Raw genomic sequence first — 22,437 nt, 5'->3', positions numbered from 1 at the left:
CCTGAGAGATACTATCTTTTGGAAAAGCTTCAAGGAGCTCGATTTTATTTCAGAAAATTTGAGGCCACGTTGTCGGCCTAGGAAGCACGCCTATAAGCATGAGCTTGGTATTGTTTTTAAAGAGCTTTGTGTTTAATAGAACCATACACGGGAGAAAAGCATTTCGCCCCTATTTTGCAACCTAACTTGCGCACTCGACTGAATGAAAGAAAAGAGTCGGCCAGAGTTCCCATGCAGCTAGGCGGACCTGCAGTTGATGATCATTCATCATTCTCGACAACAAATCCTCCAGATGACTCATGCTCATCAGTTTAGCCTTGTAAGCCGAAAGGCTTTGCATCGGCTATCGGTCTCTTCTTCCATGCACTAGATAATTTTTTCATGACATGTCCTTCAAAAATAAAGATGTATCCGTGAAGGATAGTAATGATGATGTATATATTGGATGGTGTCCTTTTTAAAATTGACTTTGAGAAGGCCTATGATAAAGTAAAATGGACATTTCTTCAACAAACTATGCGTATGAAAGGATTTTCACCCGAATGGTGCGATCTAGTAACGAGTTTCATTCAAGGAGGGTCAGTTGGTGTAAAGGTTAATGACGATATTGACCATTACTTTCAAACAAGGAAAGGATTGAGACAAGGAGATCCTCCCCAATCCTTTTTAACATTGTGGCCGATATGTTAGCCATCCTACTTGCCAGGGCAAAAGAGGATGATCAGATAGGTGGTCTCGTCCCTCATCTGGTCGAAGGGGGAGTATCCATTCTACAATACGAGGATGATACTATTCTTTTCATGGAGCATGACTTACAGAAGGCCGTGAACATGAAACTAACTCTATGCATCTTCGAACAATTATCTGGCCTTAAGATCAACTTTCATAAAAGTGAAATCTTATGTTTTGGAAAAGCTAAGGAGCAAGAGGAACAGTACAAGCAAATTTTTGGATGCGAGGCTGGCTCTCTTCCCTTTAGATATCTAGGTATTCCAATTTACTACAGAAGACTTTTAAACAGAGAGTGGAATCCAGTAGAAACCCACTTTAAACGAAAGTTGGGCTGCTGGCAGAGCAAGCTACTCTCATACGGAGATAGGCTGGTGCTTATAAATTCCGTCCTTACCAGTTTACCGATGTTTATGCTATCTTTTCTAGAAATACCTAGGGGGTAAGGAAAAAGGCTAGATTTTTATAGGTCAAGATTTTTTTGGCAAAATGATGATCATAAGCGTAAATATCGATTAACAAGATGAAATATTATTTATCGACCCAAAGATCAGGGGTATTAGGTGTGGAAGTGTTAGATATAAAAAACAGATGCTAACTCAGCAAATGGTTGTTTAAACTCATGAACGAAGATGGGGTATGGCAGGAGATACTGCATAATAAATATCTTCGTAACAAAACATTGTCACAAGTGACTGCAAAACCCACCGACTCTCCTTTTCGGGAAAGGACTAATGGGGGTTAAAGATGTTTTTTTTCTGGCGAGGTTCTTTTCAGGTCGGCGATGGCCAGAAAACTCGTTTCTGGGAAGACACATGGTTAGGAGATCAGCCACTAGCCCGACAGTATCCTTCTCTAAATAACATTGCCCGCCGAAAAAACGTTTTGGTGGCTGATGTTTTAACTGGTAATCCTCTAAATATCGAATTTAGAAGAGTGTTATCACACAATAAATGTGAGGCTTGGCTGCATCTTATAAGACGTCTCTTTTTTATTAACTTGATCGAAGAATCAGACGTGTTAGTGTGGAAACTAACTAATTCTAGAGCGTTTTCAGTCAAATCGATGTATGCGGATATGATGAATGGGCATACAGTTTTCCTACGTAAATATATTTGAAAAATAAAAGTACCATTAAAGATTAAGATCTTCATGTGGTTCTTATATAGAAAAGTGATTCTTACTAAAGATAACCTCGCTAGAAGAAATTAGAACGGTTGTAAAAAGTGTGCTTTCTGTGATGATGACGAATCAATCAACCATCTATTCTTCGATTGTCCCTTCGCTAGATTAATCTGGGGAACTATTCAATACACGTTTAATGTTCCCCCACCACCAGCCAATGTTACAAATATATTTAAAAATTGGCTTAACGAGGTTGATAAAAAATCTTAAGAGTATATTCGAACAGGATTAGTGCTTTGATGTGGGCTATATGAAATTGTCGTAATGACATTGTTTTTAACAAAAGTACGAATGCTCATTTTCTACAGGTTATCCGTATGGTTACACATTGGATTCACGAATGGTCCTACCTTATACCGGAGGCACAGCGGGCATATATGGATATTGGATGCAGTCGTTTGGAGATGGTCGCTCGGGATATCTACAACCTAGATGGTTGGCGGCTTACTAGGACGATTCAAAATGCATAATCGTCATACTTTTATTATATTCAGTTGGTTGGTTTTTATTTTCACCTTGGGTGACTCATGAGTTGTAAAACTGTTATACTTTGTACTCTGCATATCGAAATTCCGCAATAAATGATTGTGTGCATCAATTGATGCGGAGGCCAGGGCTATGCTCCCATTTCGAAGAAAAAAAATTGGGTGCTTTAAATTGTCCCGCTACCAAGATCTCAAGGCTAAATGTTCCACAAAAACAGCTAATCTATCATTACCTTTCTTATAGATTATGTGAAATAAGAATTTCCTTGAAAAACTGATAATAAGATTTGAGCACTGGATGCAGATTTATAAGCATGGTCTGGCAATATATATGATTTCGTAGTGGTAGGAAAAATCACTCGGCACGTTTTTGTAGTTATTTGACCTTGTACATACACTTCTATCCTGGTTAACAAATAATCCCTCCGTCCGCATTTAATTGACACTAAAAGAGGCTTGACACATGAACAAATATTGGTTTGATTGAGTCAATTAAATTCGAACTGAGGGAGTATGAAATTGGAAACACTCCTGCTATTTTTTCCCAGGACTGAAGAAGTGGGTAAACGTGTTTGCAGAAGCAGAATTGCAGTGGATTTTCGCGTGCGAGCATGGATACAGCAGTCACCGTTTATCAGGTACATTCAAATTTTCTGCGCAGTCGCCGTTGCAATCTTTGCAGTTTGGCAAGCTTTGATACCGGGCCAACCATCCATGAACCATCCTTCCTTCCTTATTATCATATCAAACATTTGCGCAAGGTGTGGCCATTTCAGGCCAGAAGTGCTATTAGAGGCTTAGAGCCTCCGTGGAGCCCCTTTCTTAAAAAAACTTAGTTTCAAGTTTCAAATAATTTTAAAAAATACCTGGATGTAGTCAACTATGTGCACAACTTTAGAAGTTCCAAAAGTGGCACTGTTCAGATCTGTATTTTTGTTATTTTTTTTAGGTTAGAATACAAGGTATGCCATATTAAAATTTACACACTGGAAGAATAATTCATTGACTACATTCTAGTATTTTCGTTTAATTTTTTCGAAGCTACAAATTAGAAAAATTGAGCTCAATGGAGATCGGGTTGGTTAGGGGTGTAAACGGACAGGATAATTTCCACGCCAAAACCGGCCCTGAATTCCTTTTAAGATTTCCGTATCTGATTTTCAAATATCCAACGGATAAGGATATCCAATACCGAAGTGTATCTGATTTTCAAATATCCAACGGATAAGGATATCCAATACCGAAGTGTTGCTCTAGATACGATATAGGATGTGGAATACCAAATATCATGCGGATATAGATAATCCAAAGTTTTTTTTTACTGGAGAATCAAATTTTTTAGTTAAAAGTTAAAGCGAATCTCACAAGGTCAGTAGGTGCTAAATTATCAAATTCATTTGGCAAGCATGTTTAGTTGTATCAATGCTTTAGTTTTAGCATATTGCATCTCTTTTTTCTTAACTACACAAAACTCCAAGTTTAAATCCCTCTCAAGATTTCGGGATGCTTTCATCAAACCCACGAGCAGTACAAACCACAGCTTCTTGCCTTTCAGGGAGATGCAACATAAACAGGTTCGGGTGCTTCTCCATCAGGTTCGTGTGCTTCTCCTGCTCTACATCATCGAAATCGTCAGGGTTTTCATACCCTTCCTGCTCTTCTGCGAGCTCAGAGGAAGCCCAACGGTTTATCACCATCTCTCGGAGTGCCAAAGGCAACCGGACAGAAGTTGTGGGCTTGAGGCTTGGTACAATGGCAGACAGCTAAAAAGAAATAAAGATGGCCTCCCCTCCAGACTGGCTCCAACCAAGAGCAACATGGAGACTCACCATCATACAGAAAGAAGATACATTGATCACATGTACAGTACAAGATACGCAGATTAAAACGTAACTAGACATTAGAAGTAAATTATGTCATAAGTCGTGACATAGAATTAACAGATTTTCACAATAGCCACTCATAGCACACACACACAAGCGAGTGGTCCGACTATTTTCAGCTAGGCAGACTAGCTAGCGACTGATACAGCTACAACACAGCGGAAGGTTAAAAAGCTACAGATAGTTAGGAAAGAGCTGTGCTCTTTCCCATTAGTGGATATAAGGTACCTGGTACTGCATTGGGTACCCGTTACCATAGTACGGAGTGTGGGCGGGTGAGATGGTGTAGGGAGCTGCCGCCGCGTTGATCATCGTAGGATGGTGGTGGGCCTCGGCACCATAGACAAACTGCCTCTCATAAGGGTATGGGTGCCGCTCTGGGGTTGCCTGGTAGAAGCTCTTCTCAGGGAAGCTGGTAAGACGGGGTGCGTAGGCCGAACCATTGGCACGAGGCCTCTTGGACTGCGGCTTCGCAGCTTCAACGGCCCTCCTCTTGTCTGCCTTGGCTTTCTCCAGCTGAACCACCCTTTTCTGAAGTGGATCCACAGGATATTGCTCCTCCAGCTTGTGCTCCTCGATACACTTGATGACAGCTTTCAGCGCAGACAGCTCACGTTCATTCATCTCATTCTGAAAAAAGAGCAGCAACTAATCAGACAAACTATGTCGCATGTACTTGGTACATGCAAATAACATGCTTACACACAACACATGCACAGACATGAAAAAGACAACCCAACTGCTATAGAGATTTTGTACACTATTCAACCCAACTGCTCTAACTTTCTATTGCTTGCAAGCTAAGATAGCCCTCTATTATTTTACTTCTCCACAACCTACCTCATGCTCCTGACATCAGGTGAATGGATTCAAAGATTTTCACCTCTGTGATGTCATCAAATCCAATGCTGATCTATTAAAAGACTAATAATAAAATTAAGTTCTACTATAAGTAAAACTACTAAAGATTCTAAAACCACTCAACCACAAATGTTTTTATAACTACAAAGTACCGGATAGTCAAAAGAATGACATGTCTAGATCATGAGATACGGCACGAAACTCTCTGACACAAACAACCACAGAAGGTCATATTTGATAATGCCAAAGGTGCAACAAAGCCCCTTCCTTCCAAGTAAATTGCATCGCCACTATTTGAAAGTCTAACTGAGAAACAAGTGATTTTGTAATCTTCCTTACATGGTATGATGGGTGAGTACAAAATAAATTTAGATCAGCACCTTATGTTAGATAGCATAATGTTTTTTTAGACTCCCTGACACAAAATTACTTCAGTAATTGGTGATATGGTGCAAGTGCAGGCACATGTTTAACTATTGGCTTATTGCAGCAAAAATGTATCAAGATTCTTCACATGTGACACCTTCCACACTGACATGCATCATATATTTCTACTGATAAAGCTAAAAAGCACCTGTGCTCCAGGAGACATTTTTCCATTCTTGGCATGTGACAGCTTCTTGACCTCCCTCAGATATGCTTTCAGCAATTGCACCGGCTCAAATTGTTCAGTGAGCCCAAATGCATAGGCCAAATTAATTGCATCAATTGGCCTTGCACTGTCCACCAGAACTCCAATGACACCTGTCCACAAGAAATTCCATCAGTTAATCACTTAGTCAAGAAAAAATCCTCAAACATGAGAAAAAAGGAAATAGCTTAACACAAAAGGAGAATCACTAAACGATGAACAGTTAAGACAAGAGCAAAAAGGGCAACGCAAACAAATGTTGATCATGTCAAATCAGATGCAGATGCAATATTCGTCAATACGTAACCAAAGTGAATGGGGGAAAATGAGCAGCAAGAGGCTTGCATGAAGTCCAATCAGCTTCCAAATATTTCGATACATGACAAAAAATATCAAGACTTAAGGACTGGTCTTGTGTACTAAGTGCAATAAACCAATTCGATGATACCACCAAAAATATACAACCACGCAATACTCAACCAAAATCAGAGTATTAGCTTTCGAGAAGAACAAATCTTGAAGAATAAGGAAAGCAAGATAACATTTAAGTTTAAAGATCTTATGAACTGGCCAGACAACAATGGACATGGTTTATAAGCAATCAGCAGATAAGTGCAAGCACGATAATAGAACTAATGTGTTAAGATATAGCTGATGTTACAGCATAAGTAAAGTAGGAATTGGTGGTATCTGAAAGAACTTTCGGAGGTGTAATGCAATAAATTATGCCTTCAAGTTTGACATTATTTTCACTGCTCTAACTACCAGCAAATAGTTGTTTCTACACAAATAGGAAAACGAAGAGTTTTCCAAGTGAAAACAACATTCAATAAGCATTTGAGATTCTCCGACAATACAATAGCATTAAGTGATATGTGACAAGCAATGTTTTTCTTAAGAGATAGATGCATGGTTAGTTCATCATTGCACTGACCTGGCATCTTCTGCGACAACCCAAGCAACCGGCAGAGCTCGGGTGTTTGACGACGTCGGCTAACAGATGGAAGCAGTTTGCACAGCTCGTCTTCATTGAATTCAGCAAATATACCAAAGGTAGCAAGCAGCTGAAGAAACGCATGTGCTTCCAGGCAGTTCCCATTGCTAGCATCAATGTCAAGGCTGTCCAACTTGGACTTCCACTCGAACGCAATCTTCTTGGCCCTCTCCTTGACATCTGCTGCGAGCATTTGCCCCTCAGATAACAGACCAGTTACAGCATCAGCTTGCAGCTGCACAAGAGACTCCATCAGCATGAGGCACGTCCTCCTCACACCCAAGAGGTCGCCATCCTTTTTCCCATCCAACACCAGGTTTTCTCCAGAGTAGAAGTCCTCCAGGGACTCCAGCACCAGGACGTAGGGATGCGACGCTCCCTTGAGCGCACTCGGGATCTCCTCGCGGATGGACGTCAGGTTCTTCCTGTTGTCCGATATGAACTTGTGGAGCCCTTTAACGTTCATCGCCTCGCAGAGGACGGCAAGCTCGGAACGAGGCTTCGGGGCAGCGGAAGCGCTGCCATCTTGCATGTGCGCGTTGTCTTGCTTCGGCGGCCACTTCGCATCAGCGGTGGTGAAATTGCTCTGTGGCTTGGTCTTGGGGACGTTGTAGTTGACGTTGAGAGACAGCTTGGACTTGCCGAAGATCATGGCCAGCGCGGCGTCCCTCTTCTCCTGCAGCCTCTCGAGAGCGGTGAGCTCCTTGGCGACCACGACGGCCTCCTTCTGCTCCAGCATCTTCTGGGACTTGGCGACGGTCTCCTGGAACTCCTGCTCCTGCTTCTTGAGCTCGTCGAACTTCTTCTTGAGCGACTGCTCGAGGCCGCGGAAGTGGTCCTCGAGCTGCTTCCACTTGAAGCTCATGGTGACGGCGCTCTGGCTCTCGAGCTCGGCGAAGGCGTGCTGCAGCTGCTGTATCTTGAGGCTCGTCGACTCCATGAGGGTGGCCACGGACTCCATGTCAGACATGGTGACAGACTCTGCATACAAGGAAATAGAAGAATCAATTGATATAGGGGGACGTCCAAACAGCTCGTAAATCGAAGCAACGGAGCTACACAAGCTTAAATTTTTTCAGATGTTTTCCTCGAATTGAGTCGGCTATCTTCTATAGTACACAGCTTGGTTAGCAAGAAGAGCGAGACGTAGCTAGGCGTCAATTCGTTTGTAGCGGTCTATACAAGAAACGAGCAACATGGAGGAAGCGGAAATCGGCATGGATGCCTCGCTGGGCGGAAGGATAAAGCGCTACCTACCCCCACCGACAGCATAGCAAGCTAGCGAGGCTGAAATGGTGCTCCGGACGGCTGGATCTGAGACTTGGGAGAGGAAATTGGGCGCTTACTTTGTGACCGAGGCGGGCAGGCGTTGGACGAGCTTGCCGGCGCTGCTCGCCCCCGTCCCCCGCCTCCAACTCCGGCGGCTGGGGAGGAGATCGAGGGGGGATGGGGGGAAGAGGAAAGGAGAGGAAACCCTAGGGGAAGGTGGCGTGGAGTGTGTCTTTTGGGGATGGGGATGGGGATGGAGAGGAGATGAGGAGAACTAGACGGAGGAGAGGGCAGCAGCCAGTGCGCGCGTAAAGGCGTGCGGGCCCTACCTGGCAGTGACCAGAGTGAGCGACTGGAGTACAGTGGAGTCCGTCAATACTTCATGTCTGGAACATCTAGACAAGAACTCACAGCATCTCCGGCCGCGTACTCTAAAGCGTCCCTCAAAAAAAAATTGGGCGCGTAAGATAAAAAAAAATCGTTTCAGCCGTGTCCTCTAAAGCTCATTTTTATCCGGCGCGCTCCGATACGGTGTCCGGTGCCTCGAGCCCGTCCCCGTCCTACAGGGGATGCACCGGCCACGCCGGACACAACGAAAAGCGAGGCGAAGCGACGCGGGTCCGACGCGTCAGCGGCTCGGAAGCCTAAAACCCCGTCGTGCACGGCCGCGTGGCCGTCGCGCTAGCGTTATTGCGTGCAACCACTCGCTGCCGCCGCTGTTTAAAGACGCCCTGCAGTTCTCACCGCTCACAAACCTTCACGTCGCCGCCGCCTTCCCCCTCCCAGATCTTGTCCGGTCCACTCCAAAAATGTCGAGCTCGTACTCCCGCAAGATCGCCGCGGCGAACGGCTTCGGCCGCGGCAACCTCACCGTGCCGGAGGCGTGGGCGTTGTACAACGTCCGGTATCCAGTCCCGCCGGACATGCGGCTGCCAAGCAGCGGCAGCTGGAAGATGGTCGTAAACGGCATTGGCGTTCCGCCGCCGCCGAAGCCGCGCACGGACCAATGGAGTGACGCCATCACGGCCCGTCGGGCTCAACTCGCCGAGGAGCGGTTGGATCCGACGTGGGCGACCAACGACAACGACGCCTGGTGGACGATGTACTTCAAGGCGAAGTACGACATCGAGATGCACAGCACCGACGGGCTCGTCGGCGGCCCCAACAGCTGGAACAAGGACGGTCGCGCCCTGTTCTGGGGCGTTCCGGGGCGCACCCTCGAGAACGTCATCCGCGGCATCCGCAACGGCGCTCCAAGGTTGGAGATGCCGTCGTCACCGCCGCCATCTCCTGAATGGCAGCCGAGGAGGATGACGTACTCGTCCTCCTCGCACTCTTCTTCCTCAGGACCGACGCGATTGACGCCGTCCTCGTCGTACAAGTCGGCGCCCTACACCGTCCCCAAACGGGAGGTGAAGGAGGAGCCGGCGACGCCTGTCAACACGAGGCGTGGCGGCAGCGGCAGCCGGCGGCAGCAAGGGAGGCGCGGCGGCGCCCTCCTCATCCCGAAGCCGGAGGTGAAGGAGGAGCTGGAGGAACCATCGTAGGCGGCGCTGCTGGCGGAGTACGAGCGGCAGCAGCGGCTCATCGCCCGCCAGCCGACGACTCCCGAGGATCGCCAGTGTGCACGGGGCGGCGTTCTTGGCGTCCGACCTCGACGCGGCGATCGTCTTGTCCATCCGCGACTCTGCCAAGCCGCTGGTGGACCTCACCGATGACGGCGAGGCAGGACCAAGCGGCTTGGTGAAGGACGAGCCCGTCGACGAGCGCGTCAAGCAGGAGGTCGTCACCGACGAGATGTACAACTTCCAGCAGTACTACGACGCCTCCGGCCGCTGCAAGTGGTACTAGATTAGGTTTAGTTTAAATTTAGTCAAATTTCGTTCGAATCTATGTAAGTTTGGACGAATCTTAATCGAATCTCGTTAAGTTTAAAATTTCCGAAAAAAATTTGGGGGACGACGTCCCCCAAACGCGGCACGAACGAAAACGTCCCCCAAACGCTTAATCCGGCGCGGTTTGGGGGACGCTTTGGGGGACGCGGCTGGAGATGCTCTCAAACAGCCAAAATCTGGGAGTAGTAACAGCATGTCTAGCATACCTGTAAACACCTGAACTAAAAAAATGCGGGTTCAGAAAACTGTTGTCACAAATTAGAAACCGTAAAAGGGAAACTGAAAAACGGAATTCGAAATAGCGCGGTAAATTAGGCGATGATCATAGTTCGAGATGAAATTGATGCTCCGATTGAGCATCAAAACTTACATTGTTTGACAAATTAAAGCTATAGTACTGGTTACACCAGCGAGCGCTACTTAACTAAGCAAAATGCGGCCTAACAGTGGTCTAAGCGCGCGGCGGTGCCGGTGGTGGTGCAGCGTGTCGGCGGTAGACGGTGCCAACGTTGTCGTGGACGAGCTTCATGCGTCGTCGGTGTCAAGCTTGACGCGGCGGATGCGGGCCTCCCGGCGGTCCGCCTCCTCCCGGCGAAAGCGAGCTCGAGCCTCCACCGCGCTGACGGCCTTGGTCTGCACGAGGATGGCCTCCTCCTCGTTGATATGTCTCCAACGTATTTATAATTTCTGATGTTCCATGCTAGTTTTATGACAATACATACATGTTTTGTTCACACTTTATATCATTTTTATGCATTTTCTGGAACTAACCTATTAACAAGACTAGATTTAGATGTGCGCCTTGGCGCACGATCCCGTAAAATCCGCAACAATTTACATTTTATATAAGGATGATAAAATAATTTGGAAAATAATAATATGTTTCTTTGATTTTACAAAAATAAGTTTATAATATCAAATTAAGAAAATACACACAAAATCATGAACAAAGTAGTAAATGTTTATATACAATAAGGGAAATAGAATAATATTATTATAGTAACTAACACTCGATGGTTCGAGTACGAACAAAAACAACATCTACATAAGCTGCTTATGGGTGTTTTCGTGTCATGGTTTTCAGAGGCCACGCCACTATAGAGAAAACGTAGATTTAATAAGCACTTGCACCACCAAAACTTAGCACCGCTGCAAATGAAAAGATAATCAACCAACAGTTAAATGTGAGCCAAATCAAAGAAACTTTAAGAGAAGATTAGCTCACGTTTGATACAATAGAGTATTGTAATCGGATAAGCAATTTGACAATAAAGAGAAGATAATAAATTTCCGTACAACTTGTATACCGAGATTACCTTAAAACCAGCCATTGTGCTAACACAAAATGAATTTATCTCATCGAAGGAAACAATGCATTCATACTAAGAACAATTTGGGAAACCAACAGGCAAGGACAAAGAATCCATGGAGAATCTCTCCAAACAGAGAGAAGATCCACAATTGAACACACAAGCAGTAGACAATAATTACCATCAGCACATAAAAAGGAGAAATACAAGCAACATATATCGACTTGTACTGTTGAGTTATTATATTTGAAGTTCATAAATTATCCTAGCAATTTGATATAGGAAAAGAAGAGATGCATGTATAAGAAAAGAAGAGATGCAAGCTACTGACACTGAGGAATCAGGAAAACATGCAGATTACGACAAATTAGAGTAACGTGTATATAACTGGTGGAGGATCATATGTTCTAGAAAATACACGATAAATCAAAGAAAAACATCTTCAGAGAAGGTCTGAATTAAGATGTCCCAAGCTTTAATATGGTGTTCTTGGTTAATGCATGCACTAAAGACAATACCTTACCTAGTAAGCATCAAAGAACCGTGGATACATCAAGGAAAAACATCAGAAATATATGGAAAAACACAAAGCAAAGCAAAGCAAAGCAAAGGAGCATCTAGTGCCTTTGTTTTCTCAAATAGCCACTGGGCATTGAACACGTCCCTCCGGCCTTGGTTGCATTTCACCGAATAAAGAAGTTGTTGAGAAATTTTGTTGTGAGGAAAATAACCTTAAACATCTGTAATAATATAATTTAGTTGTTAGGAATAAGTTCTCGTAATTATTTCATCAAAATTGAATGCATAGAGTTAAAACTGAACAAACTCATCTCTGTTTCTACCGCAAATAATCTCACCTTTGAATATTGAAGTGGTACACCTCTGCTAGATGTACTCAAGGACACATGTATAACACAATTTTGACATGGTCAATCATCTTGGGAAAAACAATTCCTAGGACGTTTAAGCATGTTTACCTAGCACATATCACTGGATGCTTCTTTGCTGACATATATACAACAGATTCCCTTCTTTCCTAGTTGGTCTGATCAAAATCCGGGTCTATACAATATTGTTAATGATCTAAGTTGTGTCACTGCTCATATACACTAAGTCACTACCACAATTTATTCAACTCCTCTCACAATAAAGTTTCAAATTTTATTTAGTTCATCACCTTTCTTTTAAAGTCTCACATTAACATGACAATACCTACGACCACAATATGGTGACTGTAAAACTAAAGTTGTTTGTTCATATGCCCAAAATATGAGAAGAGCAGGAATGAACCCGACCATGGAGGCTAGAATGGGAGCAGGAAAAAATCATCGAGGAATGTAGTGTTTCAGATTGCTATAGGCTAAAATAGCGATGCCAAAAACCAGTGCCGAAACACCAAACCTTCAAGCAAGAAGCACCAATTTCAGAAAAAGGCACCACCAACAGCCACCAAATTACAAACCAGGCACACCCCAAACAGTTAACACTCATACTTCACAGATTTCAGTTCCAAACTAATGACCCAGCAAAGCCTCAACAACACTTAGGGCCTGTTTGGTGTGGCTGGCTGTGGCTGGCTGTGGCTGGCTGTGGGTGCTGTGCAGAAAAGCTGCTGTCTGGGAGAAGCTGCTTTTCTGAGTGGAAGTCTTTGGCAAACCAGCTGGCTGTCCCTGTCAGAACTGTTGAATTGTCTAAAACACCCTTACATTAATGAAAAGGTGTACTGTCGCTGCTTCACGTGTAATAAATAGAATATGCATCTAAAATTCAAGTCGCCATACAATTGTCATTACATAACCATTAGGAATATATTTGTCCAAAATACATTTCCACTGCATTATACTAGCTAATTCCTCCGTTGTCTAGAAATGAACAACGTGTTGGCAATGTCGTCACGTGTTCCGTTCATGCCTCTTGTGTGTAGTTCAGCCGACACATGATCACTAGGCAAGGTAATTGTTTGCCTCTGGGCCTTGGGCATGTAATCCTCATCAGCATCACATCGATCAAACTGTTTATCACGCAAGTTGGAGTCTCTAATGAAATTGTGAAGCACACAACAAGCAATGATAATTTTTGGGACAGAGTCACCCATGCCGCTTGAACCTCCAGCATCCCCCCTTCCAAATGAAACAAGGCTAGTCAAGGCTGTTTTGTAGTCCCTGTAAAAGGGGCTCTCTTTCTCCTTCTCTCCACCACTAAACTTGAGGCGCTTCACGAAGTTTGGTGTTTTTTTGGACGCATCATCGTCATCATCCACTGGAATTGCAGCTTCCTTGTCCGCTCCCATTTCCTCTTCCCCCGGGATGGCCGAAGATTCTCCGGTGACATGAGCCTTATTAAACATGACATCAAGTTGTGTCAAGTTGGCGGGTGGTCCATATCTGAACTTGATATGCTCAGGACGATACTACAAATAGAACACAAAAAATAAATTAGACAACTATTATCATCGAATCACAATAGACAAAAAGATAATACAAAACATGAATATATAACTTACTTGTAGGTGAGTCTGCCACCAATCATTATCTGCATCCATAGTTTTTGTTTCCGAATCCCAACCTAGCCCGGTTGCATTTAGCAACTCCATCCAACCGGTGTATTCCTTTTTTAACGAATCCCATTTGTTCTTAAATTGCTTCTTTGTTAACCTTTTTCCCGTTTTCTCGGCAAATTTATCCTCAAGATTCTTGTACCCCTTCCTACTCAAACAACCTCCATCCCTATTGTTTGCATTGACTTCCTCCATACAAATGTCGCAAAAAAAGCGAACGTAGTGTGCATCCCAAATTGCCTTCTCCATGGAAATGAGGGACACAAGCTATAACACACAAGAAACTACACAATTACTATACGAAATACAATCTACCTAATCATAATGTGGTAAGCAAACAATCAGACACACAAAAAAATATGCACTGACTACTAGCATATCATCTAGCACTAACACTGTAACACACCAAAAATTCTTGCACAATCTATATGGAAGCAATATCTAAGATCATCCACTAACTTCATTCATACACACTATACAAATTGAATCACGAATTGAAACATTTCCTCATGGGCAGAGAACGGCATGCCTCGGCATGGATTCGTCCTCACCTAGCTGACCAGTGGCGGGGCTGTGGGGCGCTGCTGCTGCGCGGTCGAGGACGGGCCGGTCGTCGCCGTGGAGGACAGGAGCGGAGGCGAGGTGGTGCGGCGGCGGCGGCGACGTGGTGCGGCGGCGCGGGCGGTCGTGGCCGTGGATGGGAGCCGGGAGAGAGGCGTCGAGGACGGGCTTGGCCGTGGCCGTGGAGGACGGGAGCGGAGGCGAGGTGGTGCGGCGGCGGCGCGACGTGGTGCGGCGGCGGGCGGTCGTGGCCGTGGATGGGAGCGGAGAGGGCGTCGAGGACGGGCCGGTCGAGGCCGTGGAGGACGGGAGCGGAGGCGCGCGGTGGTGCGGCGGCGGCGGCGGCGACGTGGTGCGGCGGCGGCGGCGACGTGGTGCGGGGCAACCCTAGCGAGCTCGAGCGGGCGTGGGTAGCGACGGGAAAGAACGAGGCCCTTCCTCGATTCACTTTCGGGAAGCTCGGGAAGCACCAAAAAAGGTGCTTTTTCCCATAGGAAGGAAAACGGATGGCTTTTGTAAAAGCCCAACGCGCAGCTCACCCCTTTGGCTCGTTTGGGCTGCTTTTTTTGGTGGAAAGCCTCTAAAAGCTAGACCAAACAGGCCCTTACCTTGGCCAAGCAGATGTTCTAGCTGGTACATCTGGAATAACAATTCTCAGAGCTTGATCGAATATGGCAAGATTGATTACATTTGTAGAGATAGTAGCAACTTTCTCATCTTTCTCCATACCAGACTCGTCAAATACGTCAACTGAGAGATGAGCTCAACAAACACAGGTGGCCAACCTAAAACAAAAGCAGTATTCAGCAGAAGTCAATGAAATAAGCACAAACAATACCTGAAACTGATCCGTTTAGGTATTAGTACTTTGAGTATACTCTGAAATTTCAAGTTGTACAATCTGAACAAAAGGAAATCACGAAAAGAAAGCCTGCAAAGTAGCATTCAGGAAGCATAAATTTCCTGTATTCTTCAAACTGTGAGGAAGCAATGGCTTGTTATGATAGGCTTCGTCAATGAAGATCTTGCCAGATCTCCAGAGTACATGTAACTGAAGAAACGAATGTTCTGTGAGAATAGTAACTGGGCACCGCAAGTCTTCAACAACACAAAAAATAGGAGGTAAATTCCCCAGCCATTTTATATAGAGAAGGAAAATATAGAATGTGTATAGAGGAGAAGGAAAATAGGTAAATGCTTACAGTCCAAATTAATGACTTTACACTACAAAATGAAATCTGTTTAAGTTTGATGTGCGCCTTGGCGCACGATCCCGTGTAGTTTGTGCCAATTATAATTTTGTATACATTTGAACCCATCGATGATAATTAAACAATTAATGAAGAGCATAGTTATCCATTTAATTTTGCAGGGAAAATTATGAGTGGACTAAACAGTGGTAAATTAGAAAAATACACTGCATATAAATGTCAAAAGTAGGAAAATATTATACACAAATATGAAAACATAATTATAAAATATCGTAGACAAACATAGGGAAACATAAGTAGTTTGCTAGGAAGCTTGACAATGAGTGAGAGCAGACGAGGGGTGGAGAAACCTTGGAAAAGGTATAATATAACTTTGCTCATAAATTAGTCTTCTCCAACAGCATGATGCTGGTACTTAGGGCATGCTTCTTGGCGCACGATCCCGAAAAACTCACACCAATGTACAAAATAAATTAGGATAAAACACATGAAATCATAATTTAGAACATATAGTTAATCTTTTATCTTGGAAACATTGTCTGATATCTCACATTCAAATTTGCACAAACAATTGTGACATCTTCGACTGTGAGTAAAAAAATAGCTAGAATGATTATAGAAACGGTATGTGAAAACCATGTCATTGGAAGCATACCTCTTATCCAAAGATATATAAAATCACGACTTCATAACATAGACATACAGCATCATTCCTACGCCCAAGACTAAGTAACAAATTTCCAGCCCTCTCAACATAAGTGACCAGACAAGTTATAATTAAAACTTGACCATGGAGATAGTTTACATCTCAGCACCAACCCAATATTTCTAACACATCCACTAATGACAATCTGGACAATGATGTCTTAACTCAGCACTATTGCAATTCTGTCCAACAAAGACAGCTCACTTATCTTTTTGTAAGATTTAATTTTCTACACGAGATCTTGCAAAAAATGAGTCATAACATCAGAAAAACATTCTAAACAATTTTCATGTTTATCCCAAAATTTAGTTCGAATGTTAAAAAGGTCATTGTCTATAGAAGAAACTATATTCTGAATAGATCAGTAAACTGACATCTATTTAAATGTGTCCAACCAAATTGCACAAATGAATATTATATGGAAAGCCTGGAACATGGACTACAACTTTTATTCACGGTGTGCCTCGAAATTATGATTGTAGAAAGACAAGACTTAATTCTGGACTCACTGCACCAAACAGCCCAAGGAGAACCTTAATAGAAGATTTCTGAACATCAACAATGAACTGGCTAACACTTCTGAACCTTAACTTTCTATGCTAGCATGAACCCATACTAATTTTCCAATTGCTACTGAAACTAAACAAGGCATCCATCTTTGTATATATATAGAAAGTACAATAATCAACACCTGCGGAATTTTTTTAGGGTTCAAACTCTGATTTTTCTCTTCGTTGGAGTACATGGACAGAGAAAAAACAAAACATAGCTTAGTAAACTCAGCTAAATAACCGAGAAGAACAAGAAACGGCAAGGGAATGCTAAGATAACACACCTTATGCCGATTGAGTGATGGAGGCCAGAAACCAGCGGCGACCCAAGTACCCAACCATCACAGAAACGTTCAGCATAAGCAGCGCCCAACGGGAAATGTTGTAGAAATGAATAATAGAAACATCGCACAAAACATGACCTATAAACATGACCTATGGGTTATATACTTTAGACCAGCATTGGCAAATGTTCGAAGGATATGTAAATATGTAAATCTTACACCGGAGAAAAAATTACATAAAAATTAGACAAAAAAATGGTGGCCATCAAAGTATATTTTTCTGAAAGAGAGAAGTACAAAAGTATTTCCCACCCATGCGTGAAGTACGAAAGTATTTCCCAGTAGAGAACCACTTCTTATGGCATACACAGAACAATACATTTAGGATGATCTAACTGACAGAAACTATATGGTAAATTAACAACTCAATACTTAGCTGTACATGTTTGGATTGCGAGTAGAATAAATATTCTTGATGCTACTTACCAAGGTTAGCAAGTAGTGTCTTTCAAGTTGGTGAGAATCAATATCGTGCAAACAAATTTTCACAAGAACATTATGGTTTTGTTCTTCACGGCTACTTTTATCACGTGCTATAAATGAAGAGGTTTTTCTTCGTTCTCCATAATATGAATCTCGCGTAATTCTATTTTAACAAATAATGAAGCAAATGTGTATAGGGCATTGATGCAGATGAAGCACGACAAAAGCACATCATAGGCTGGAAAAAGACATTACCTATTTTCGTTACAAAAATGAAGATCCCAGTGTGTTCGTTCACCCAAACTAAGCTCACATGCCGTGGCTGTACTGTTGGGACCTTGGGGATGTCTCCATCTTTTATTTATATAACCTGAAATTGATAAGTCAGTGCATCAATTTAAGGACTCAATTCTAGTGGCAGAAAGGGGAAATTAATACGGAAGTAAACCAGAAAACATATTAAGTCCAGCAACCAGAAGCAAAGAGGAGGAACAGATCAACTCTGCGGCAGCACACCTGCGCAGACGGTGAGCAGCAACATCAAGCAACAGAGACAGGGGCCAGCAACACACCTCAGACCTACCGGCAGGAGCCCAAGATGGGGCACAAATTAATTGTACTGGAAATGTGGGAGCGTAGGTAGAGATGCAGAAAGAGAAAAATGATATCTAGATCTTGCCATTCAGGTCTATAGGTCATCATATACTCTTCTTTCCGCTCTCTAGGAGAGCTTATGCATCAACTCCTCAAGGATTCTCCCGTATCTGTAAATAAACAATCATTTCTGCAGCACCAAAAAGGTAGTGGTGAGAGATTTGAGTTCCCTTCAAGATATTTTGTTTCTTTCTACTCAATTTAATTCCTTTCCCAAGTAAGTACAACAATCTTCTAATTACTTCCTATGAAAATCGGAGTCTTTCACTTGCTGTTTATATCATCCATGTTCCTCGGAGTAAGCTACAGTCACCATGTTCTACCAATTAACCTACATGATTACTAAAGAATGTTCATTACTTGATAGCGAGCACACCGCTTAGATTACCTTTTCTCACACATGCCCAACAACCACACAGCTTCTCCCAGGAACTGAGGTGGGAGGACACCACCTAAAAAAATCCTACAACAACAAAAAACAACTAATATCCAGGCACAACTTGTAAGCCATGAAACTAAAAACAAATTAATCGCAGTGACACTCACCTTGGCAAAGAATTTTCCAAGATAAGGCAAGCAAGATTTAAAGAATAATCGCATGGAGGCTTGTTCACATTATAACCCCAAGCATTGTTCCAGAAATTGTCTAAACAATCAGGAGGGATGTAAAGTAAAGAAACGGCCGATTTTTCATACTCATGGCATCAGTTGTTCATCTGAAGTCTCACATACCTAATTGAGAATTTGAGATTACCATTCGTTCAGCTCCTTTCAAGCAAATTAAGTGTGATTTACATTGAGGAAGGAAAAGATATTTTTGATGTAAGCTAAAATTGTGGCTTAGTGGCTTATTTAGGTCATATGCCAACCCATGAAAACACACCACCTAGTTTTTGACATGTAAAGGAAGCCAGAAATGGACAAAAGCACCTTCACATATTCATAGAAGAGGAGTATCTTCAGAGAAAAATGACACCAAAAAATGACACAAAAAAGATGGAGTCCTCCCAGACCAGCAACCGTTGCCCTCTCCAATGCATTTGATTTACTGTAAAATAAGTAAATAACCAGGTTAAATATGAAGAAGACAGAAAGGACAAAGGACATAATTCAGATTTCAAGATAGCAAATTTAGAGCTCATGCCAAAATATCATCTCTGAACTCTGGACTTCGTTGCAGTTCGTTGTGTAATGTGAGACATATAATAGGAATCTTTACAAGTTACGGAGTAGAAGTGAATTTGAAGAATAAAACTTCAAATGACTAAAGTTGAATATATATCAACTGAATTCCCATGGTTTCTCTTCCATACGTTTTCGATAACAGTGAACCTTGTAGACCATTTTGTACGAATATATTCTCTGCTCACACCTCCTCTTGATGAAGCAGTAAGTTGTAGCGATGGAAAGCAATAAAGAATGCTTGGCCTGCACATAAGAATAAAAATCATTAACAAGAACTCACAGGATCCACCATCCCCAAAAAAAATCCACATATGAGCTGATAGGTTCGTCAATGAAATCAGAGACAAAGGGGCGAGGGAGAGAGAGATAACCTGTAGATATAGCAAGCAAACTTCGTTGATGTTGCATTGGGGTGGAATTCACGTGACCTGAGAAAGATCATGAGTAGCGCCACCTCAGCACTCTCTATAACCATGGGGACAGTTTGGGCCTGGTCAACACAAAAGAAATCCACTCACGACCCTGTTGCTGCTCAGCCATGGGGACAGTTCGGGCGTGGTCAACCCAGAAGAAATCCACTCGTTCCCCTCCTCCCATATTCGCGGCGCCGGCTTCCTGCCCCATCTCCTCCACGCCACTGTCTCCAGCGCAGCAGCCGCCGCGCGACCGCTTCCTCGAGACCTCGCCTCCTCGCGACCTTCCGACGATGACGAAGCATGGCGCGCGGCGGCAGTGCGAGCAGCGGACTGCTCTGCATCTGCCGGCCACCAATCGCGCTCCTCCCTGCGATGGCACGACGCGGCGGCACTGCGAGCGGCGAGATGGGTGGGGGCATGAGAGGCGGCATGCGCTTCATCCCGACGATGGCGACGCCACGAGTTCGTCCGGAAGATGGGGAGACGGCGGGTCGACCAGGAGTTCGTGGAGGAGCAGAAGGGATTGAGGGAGAGGTAAGGGAGGCGCGGCGGCGGCGGCGGCCATGCTCAGCGGAGCTCGGTGGGGATTGGTACGATAGAGAGGAACGTTGGTGGCGGCTGGTTCTGTGATGAGGTAGGATGCACTCGGGATTGGGCTAGGGTTTCACCGGGCTCTGTTTTTATTGGCCTTAACTGAGCAAATCACATGGTGACACGTGGCCCAATCAGTGAAGGAAAAAACCAGGCCAGCGGCCAGCCCTCAAGCGCCGAGTGGCCTATCGTGGATAGCCGGAGAAGGCCCCTATGGGGGCATCGTTTATACCTTTAGATGTCGAAGCGCCAGTTCCTCTTTTCTGCTGTTTTTGTTTTGAGAAATTCTACACAGGAAATATTCTCGGAATTGGACGAAACAAAATCCCAAGGCCTTATTTTCCATGGAGTGTTCCAGAACACTAAAGGAGAGACGGAGAGGGGCCACGAGGTGGCCACCCCACCTGGCGGCGCGGCCAAGAGGGGGGGCGCCCAGCTATGGGGTGGGCCCCTCGGGACCCCTCTGACGCCGCCCTTTCGCCTATATAATCCTCCAGATGCGAAAACCCTAGAACAATCGACGATATTCCACGAAGAATACCGTAGCCGCCGCCATCGCGAAGACAAGTTTCGGGGGACAGAATCTCTGTTCCGGCATGCCGCCGGGACGGGGAATTGCCCCCGGAGTCATCTCCATCGACACCACCGTCATCTTCATCACCGTTGCTGTCTCCCATGATGAGGAGGGAGTAGTTCTCCCCCGAGGCTGAGGGCTCCACCGGTAGCTATGTGGTTCATCTCTCTCTCCCATGGTGTGATCTTTATGTGATCATGAGCTTTGTATCACTATTAATCTATGTGCTACTCTATTGATGTTATTAAAGTAGTCTATTCCTCCTCCATGATGTAAAGTTGACAGTGTGTGCATCATGTAGTACTTGGCGTAGGTTATGATTGTAATCTCTTGTAGATTATGAAGTTAACTATTACTATGATAGTATTGATGTGATCTATTCCCCCTTTCATAGCTATTGGTGACAGTGTGTATGCTATGTTAGTACTCGGTCTAAATTGCAACGGTCTATTATGCACTCTAGAGATTACTTTAATATGAACTCCGGACGTTGTGGAGCTTGTTTACTCCGGCTTGAGGTGTGCTTTTGTAGCCCTACACAATGAATGGTGTTTGTTATCCAACAAGAGAGTGTTTAAGAGTAGCATTTATTTATTCAGTTATGTGATCATTGTTGAGAGTGTCCACTGGTGAAAGTATGATCCCTAGGCCTTGTTTCTAAGCATTGAAACACTGTTTCCAACAAGTTCTGTTACATGTTCGCTTGCTGCCATTTTTATTTCAGATTGCAATTACTACTTACAATCATCCATATTACTTGTATTTCACCATCTCTTCGCCGAACTAGTGCACCTATACATCTGACAAGTGTATTAGGTGTGTTGGGGACACAAGAGACTTCTTGTATCTTAATTGCAGGGTTGCTTGAGAGGGATATCTTTGACCTCTACCTCCCTGAGTTCGATAAACCTTGGGTGATTCACTTAAGGGAAACTTGCTGTTGTTCTACAAACCTCTGCTCTTGGAGGCCCAACACTGTCTACAGGAAAAGAACCGTGCGTAGACATCAAGCTATTTTCTGGCGCCGTTGCCGGGGAGGTAAGGTAAAAGGTATTCACATCCTCCGACTACTAAGCTATTTCCTAGCACTGTTGCCGGTGTGTTAGTGCTCGAAGCTATTTCCTTTAGATTCTGCAATTAGATCTTTTTGTTTCTTGTTTTTATTTTCACTAATTAGGCTTAATGGAAAACAACAACAAAATTAGAGATCTTTATGAACTTTATATTGAATTAGGACATGATGTGTTTGAAGAGAGAATTAAAAAACCCATGGAACTTTGTTTGCAAAATAGTTGTAGCAATGTTATTAGCATGAACTCTTTGAACACTATTATTGCTAATGTTATGAAAGAATTTAAGCTTGGGGAAGCTGGTTGTGATATTTTTAGTCCCCCAAGTTTTGAGGAGAAAATTTTCTTTGAT

The 22,437-nt window shown here is 43.8% G+C and overlaps 1 protein-coding gene and 1 long non-coding RNA gene across 21 annotated transcripts; both read right to left on the bottom strand.

The window, feature by feature from the left end:
• Positions 1-4,281: 4,281 nt before the first annotated feature.
• LOC127300379 (FRIGIDA-like protein 3) lies at positions 4,282-8,300 on the bottom strand. The gene is made up of 4 exons (XM_051330486.2): positions 8,115-8,300; positions 6,709-7,749; positions 5,718-5,887; positions 4,282-4,912 (listed from the first exon to the last, which is right to left on the bottom strand). Exons 2-4 carry the CDS (start codon positions 7,736-7,738, stop codon positions 4,493-4,495), a joined length of 1,620 nt encoding a protein of 539 aa, XP_051186446.1. The 5' UTR covers positions 7,739-7,749; positions 8,115-8,300; the 3' UTR covers positions 4,282-4,492.
• Positions 8,301-10,852: 2,552 nt separating this feature from the next.
• On the bottom strand, positions 10,853-20,498 carry LOC127300377 (uncharacterized). 20 transcript variants are annotated; one of them, XR_011745146.1, is made up of 7 exons: positions 19,806-20,498; positions 18,638-19,677; positions 18,275-18,379; positions 18,112-18,174; positions 17,851-17,965; positions 14,969-17,250; positions 10,853-11,982 (listed from the first exon to the last, which is right to left on the bottom strand). It is a non-coding gene; the product is annotated as an uncharacterized lncRNA (long non-coding RNA). The 20 variants fall into 20 exon arrangements; XR_011745151.1 differs by having other exon boundaries at positions 18,275-18,359; XR_011745154.1 differs by having other exon boundaries at positions 18,112-18,379; positions 18,638-18,712; positions 18,796-19,677.
• Between the last annotated feature and the right edge of the window lie 1,939 nt (positions 20,499-22,437).

Source organism: Lolium perenne, chromosome 5 (genome assembly GCF_019359855.2).
Source record: "Lolium perenne isolate Kyuss_39 chromosome 5, Kyuss_2.0, whole genome shotgun sequence".
Classification (NCBI taxonomy): Eukaryota; Viridiplantae; Streptophyta; class Magnoliopsida; order Poales; family Poaceae; genus Lolium; species Lolium perenne.
Note: the sequence above shows the minus strand (reverse complement) of the source record. Positions and strands in the feature narration are given on the sequence as shown.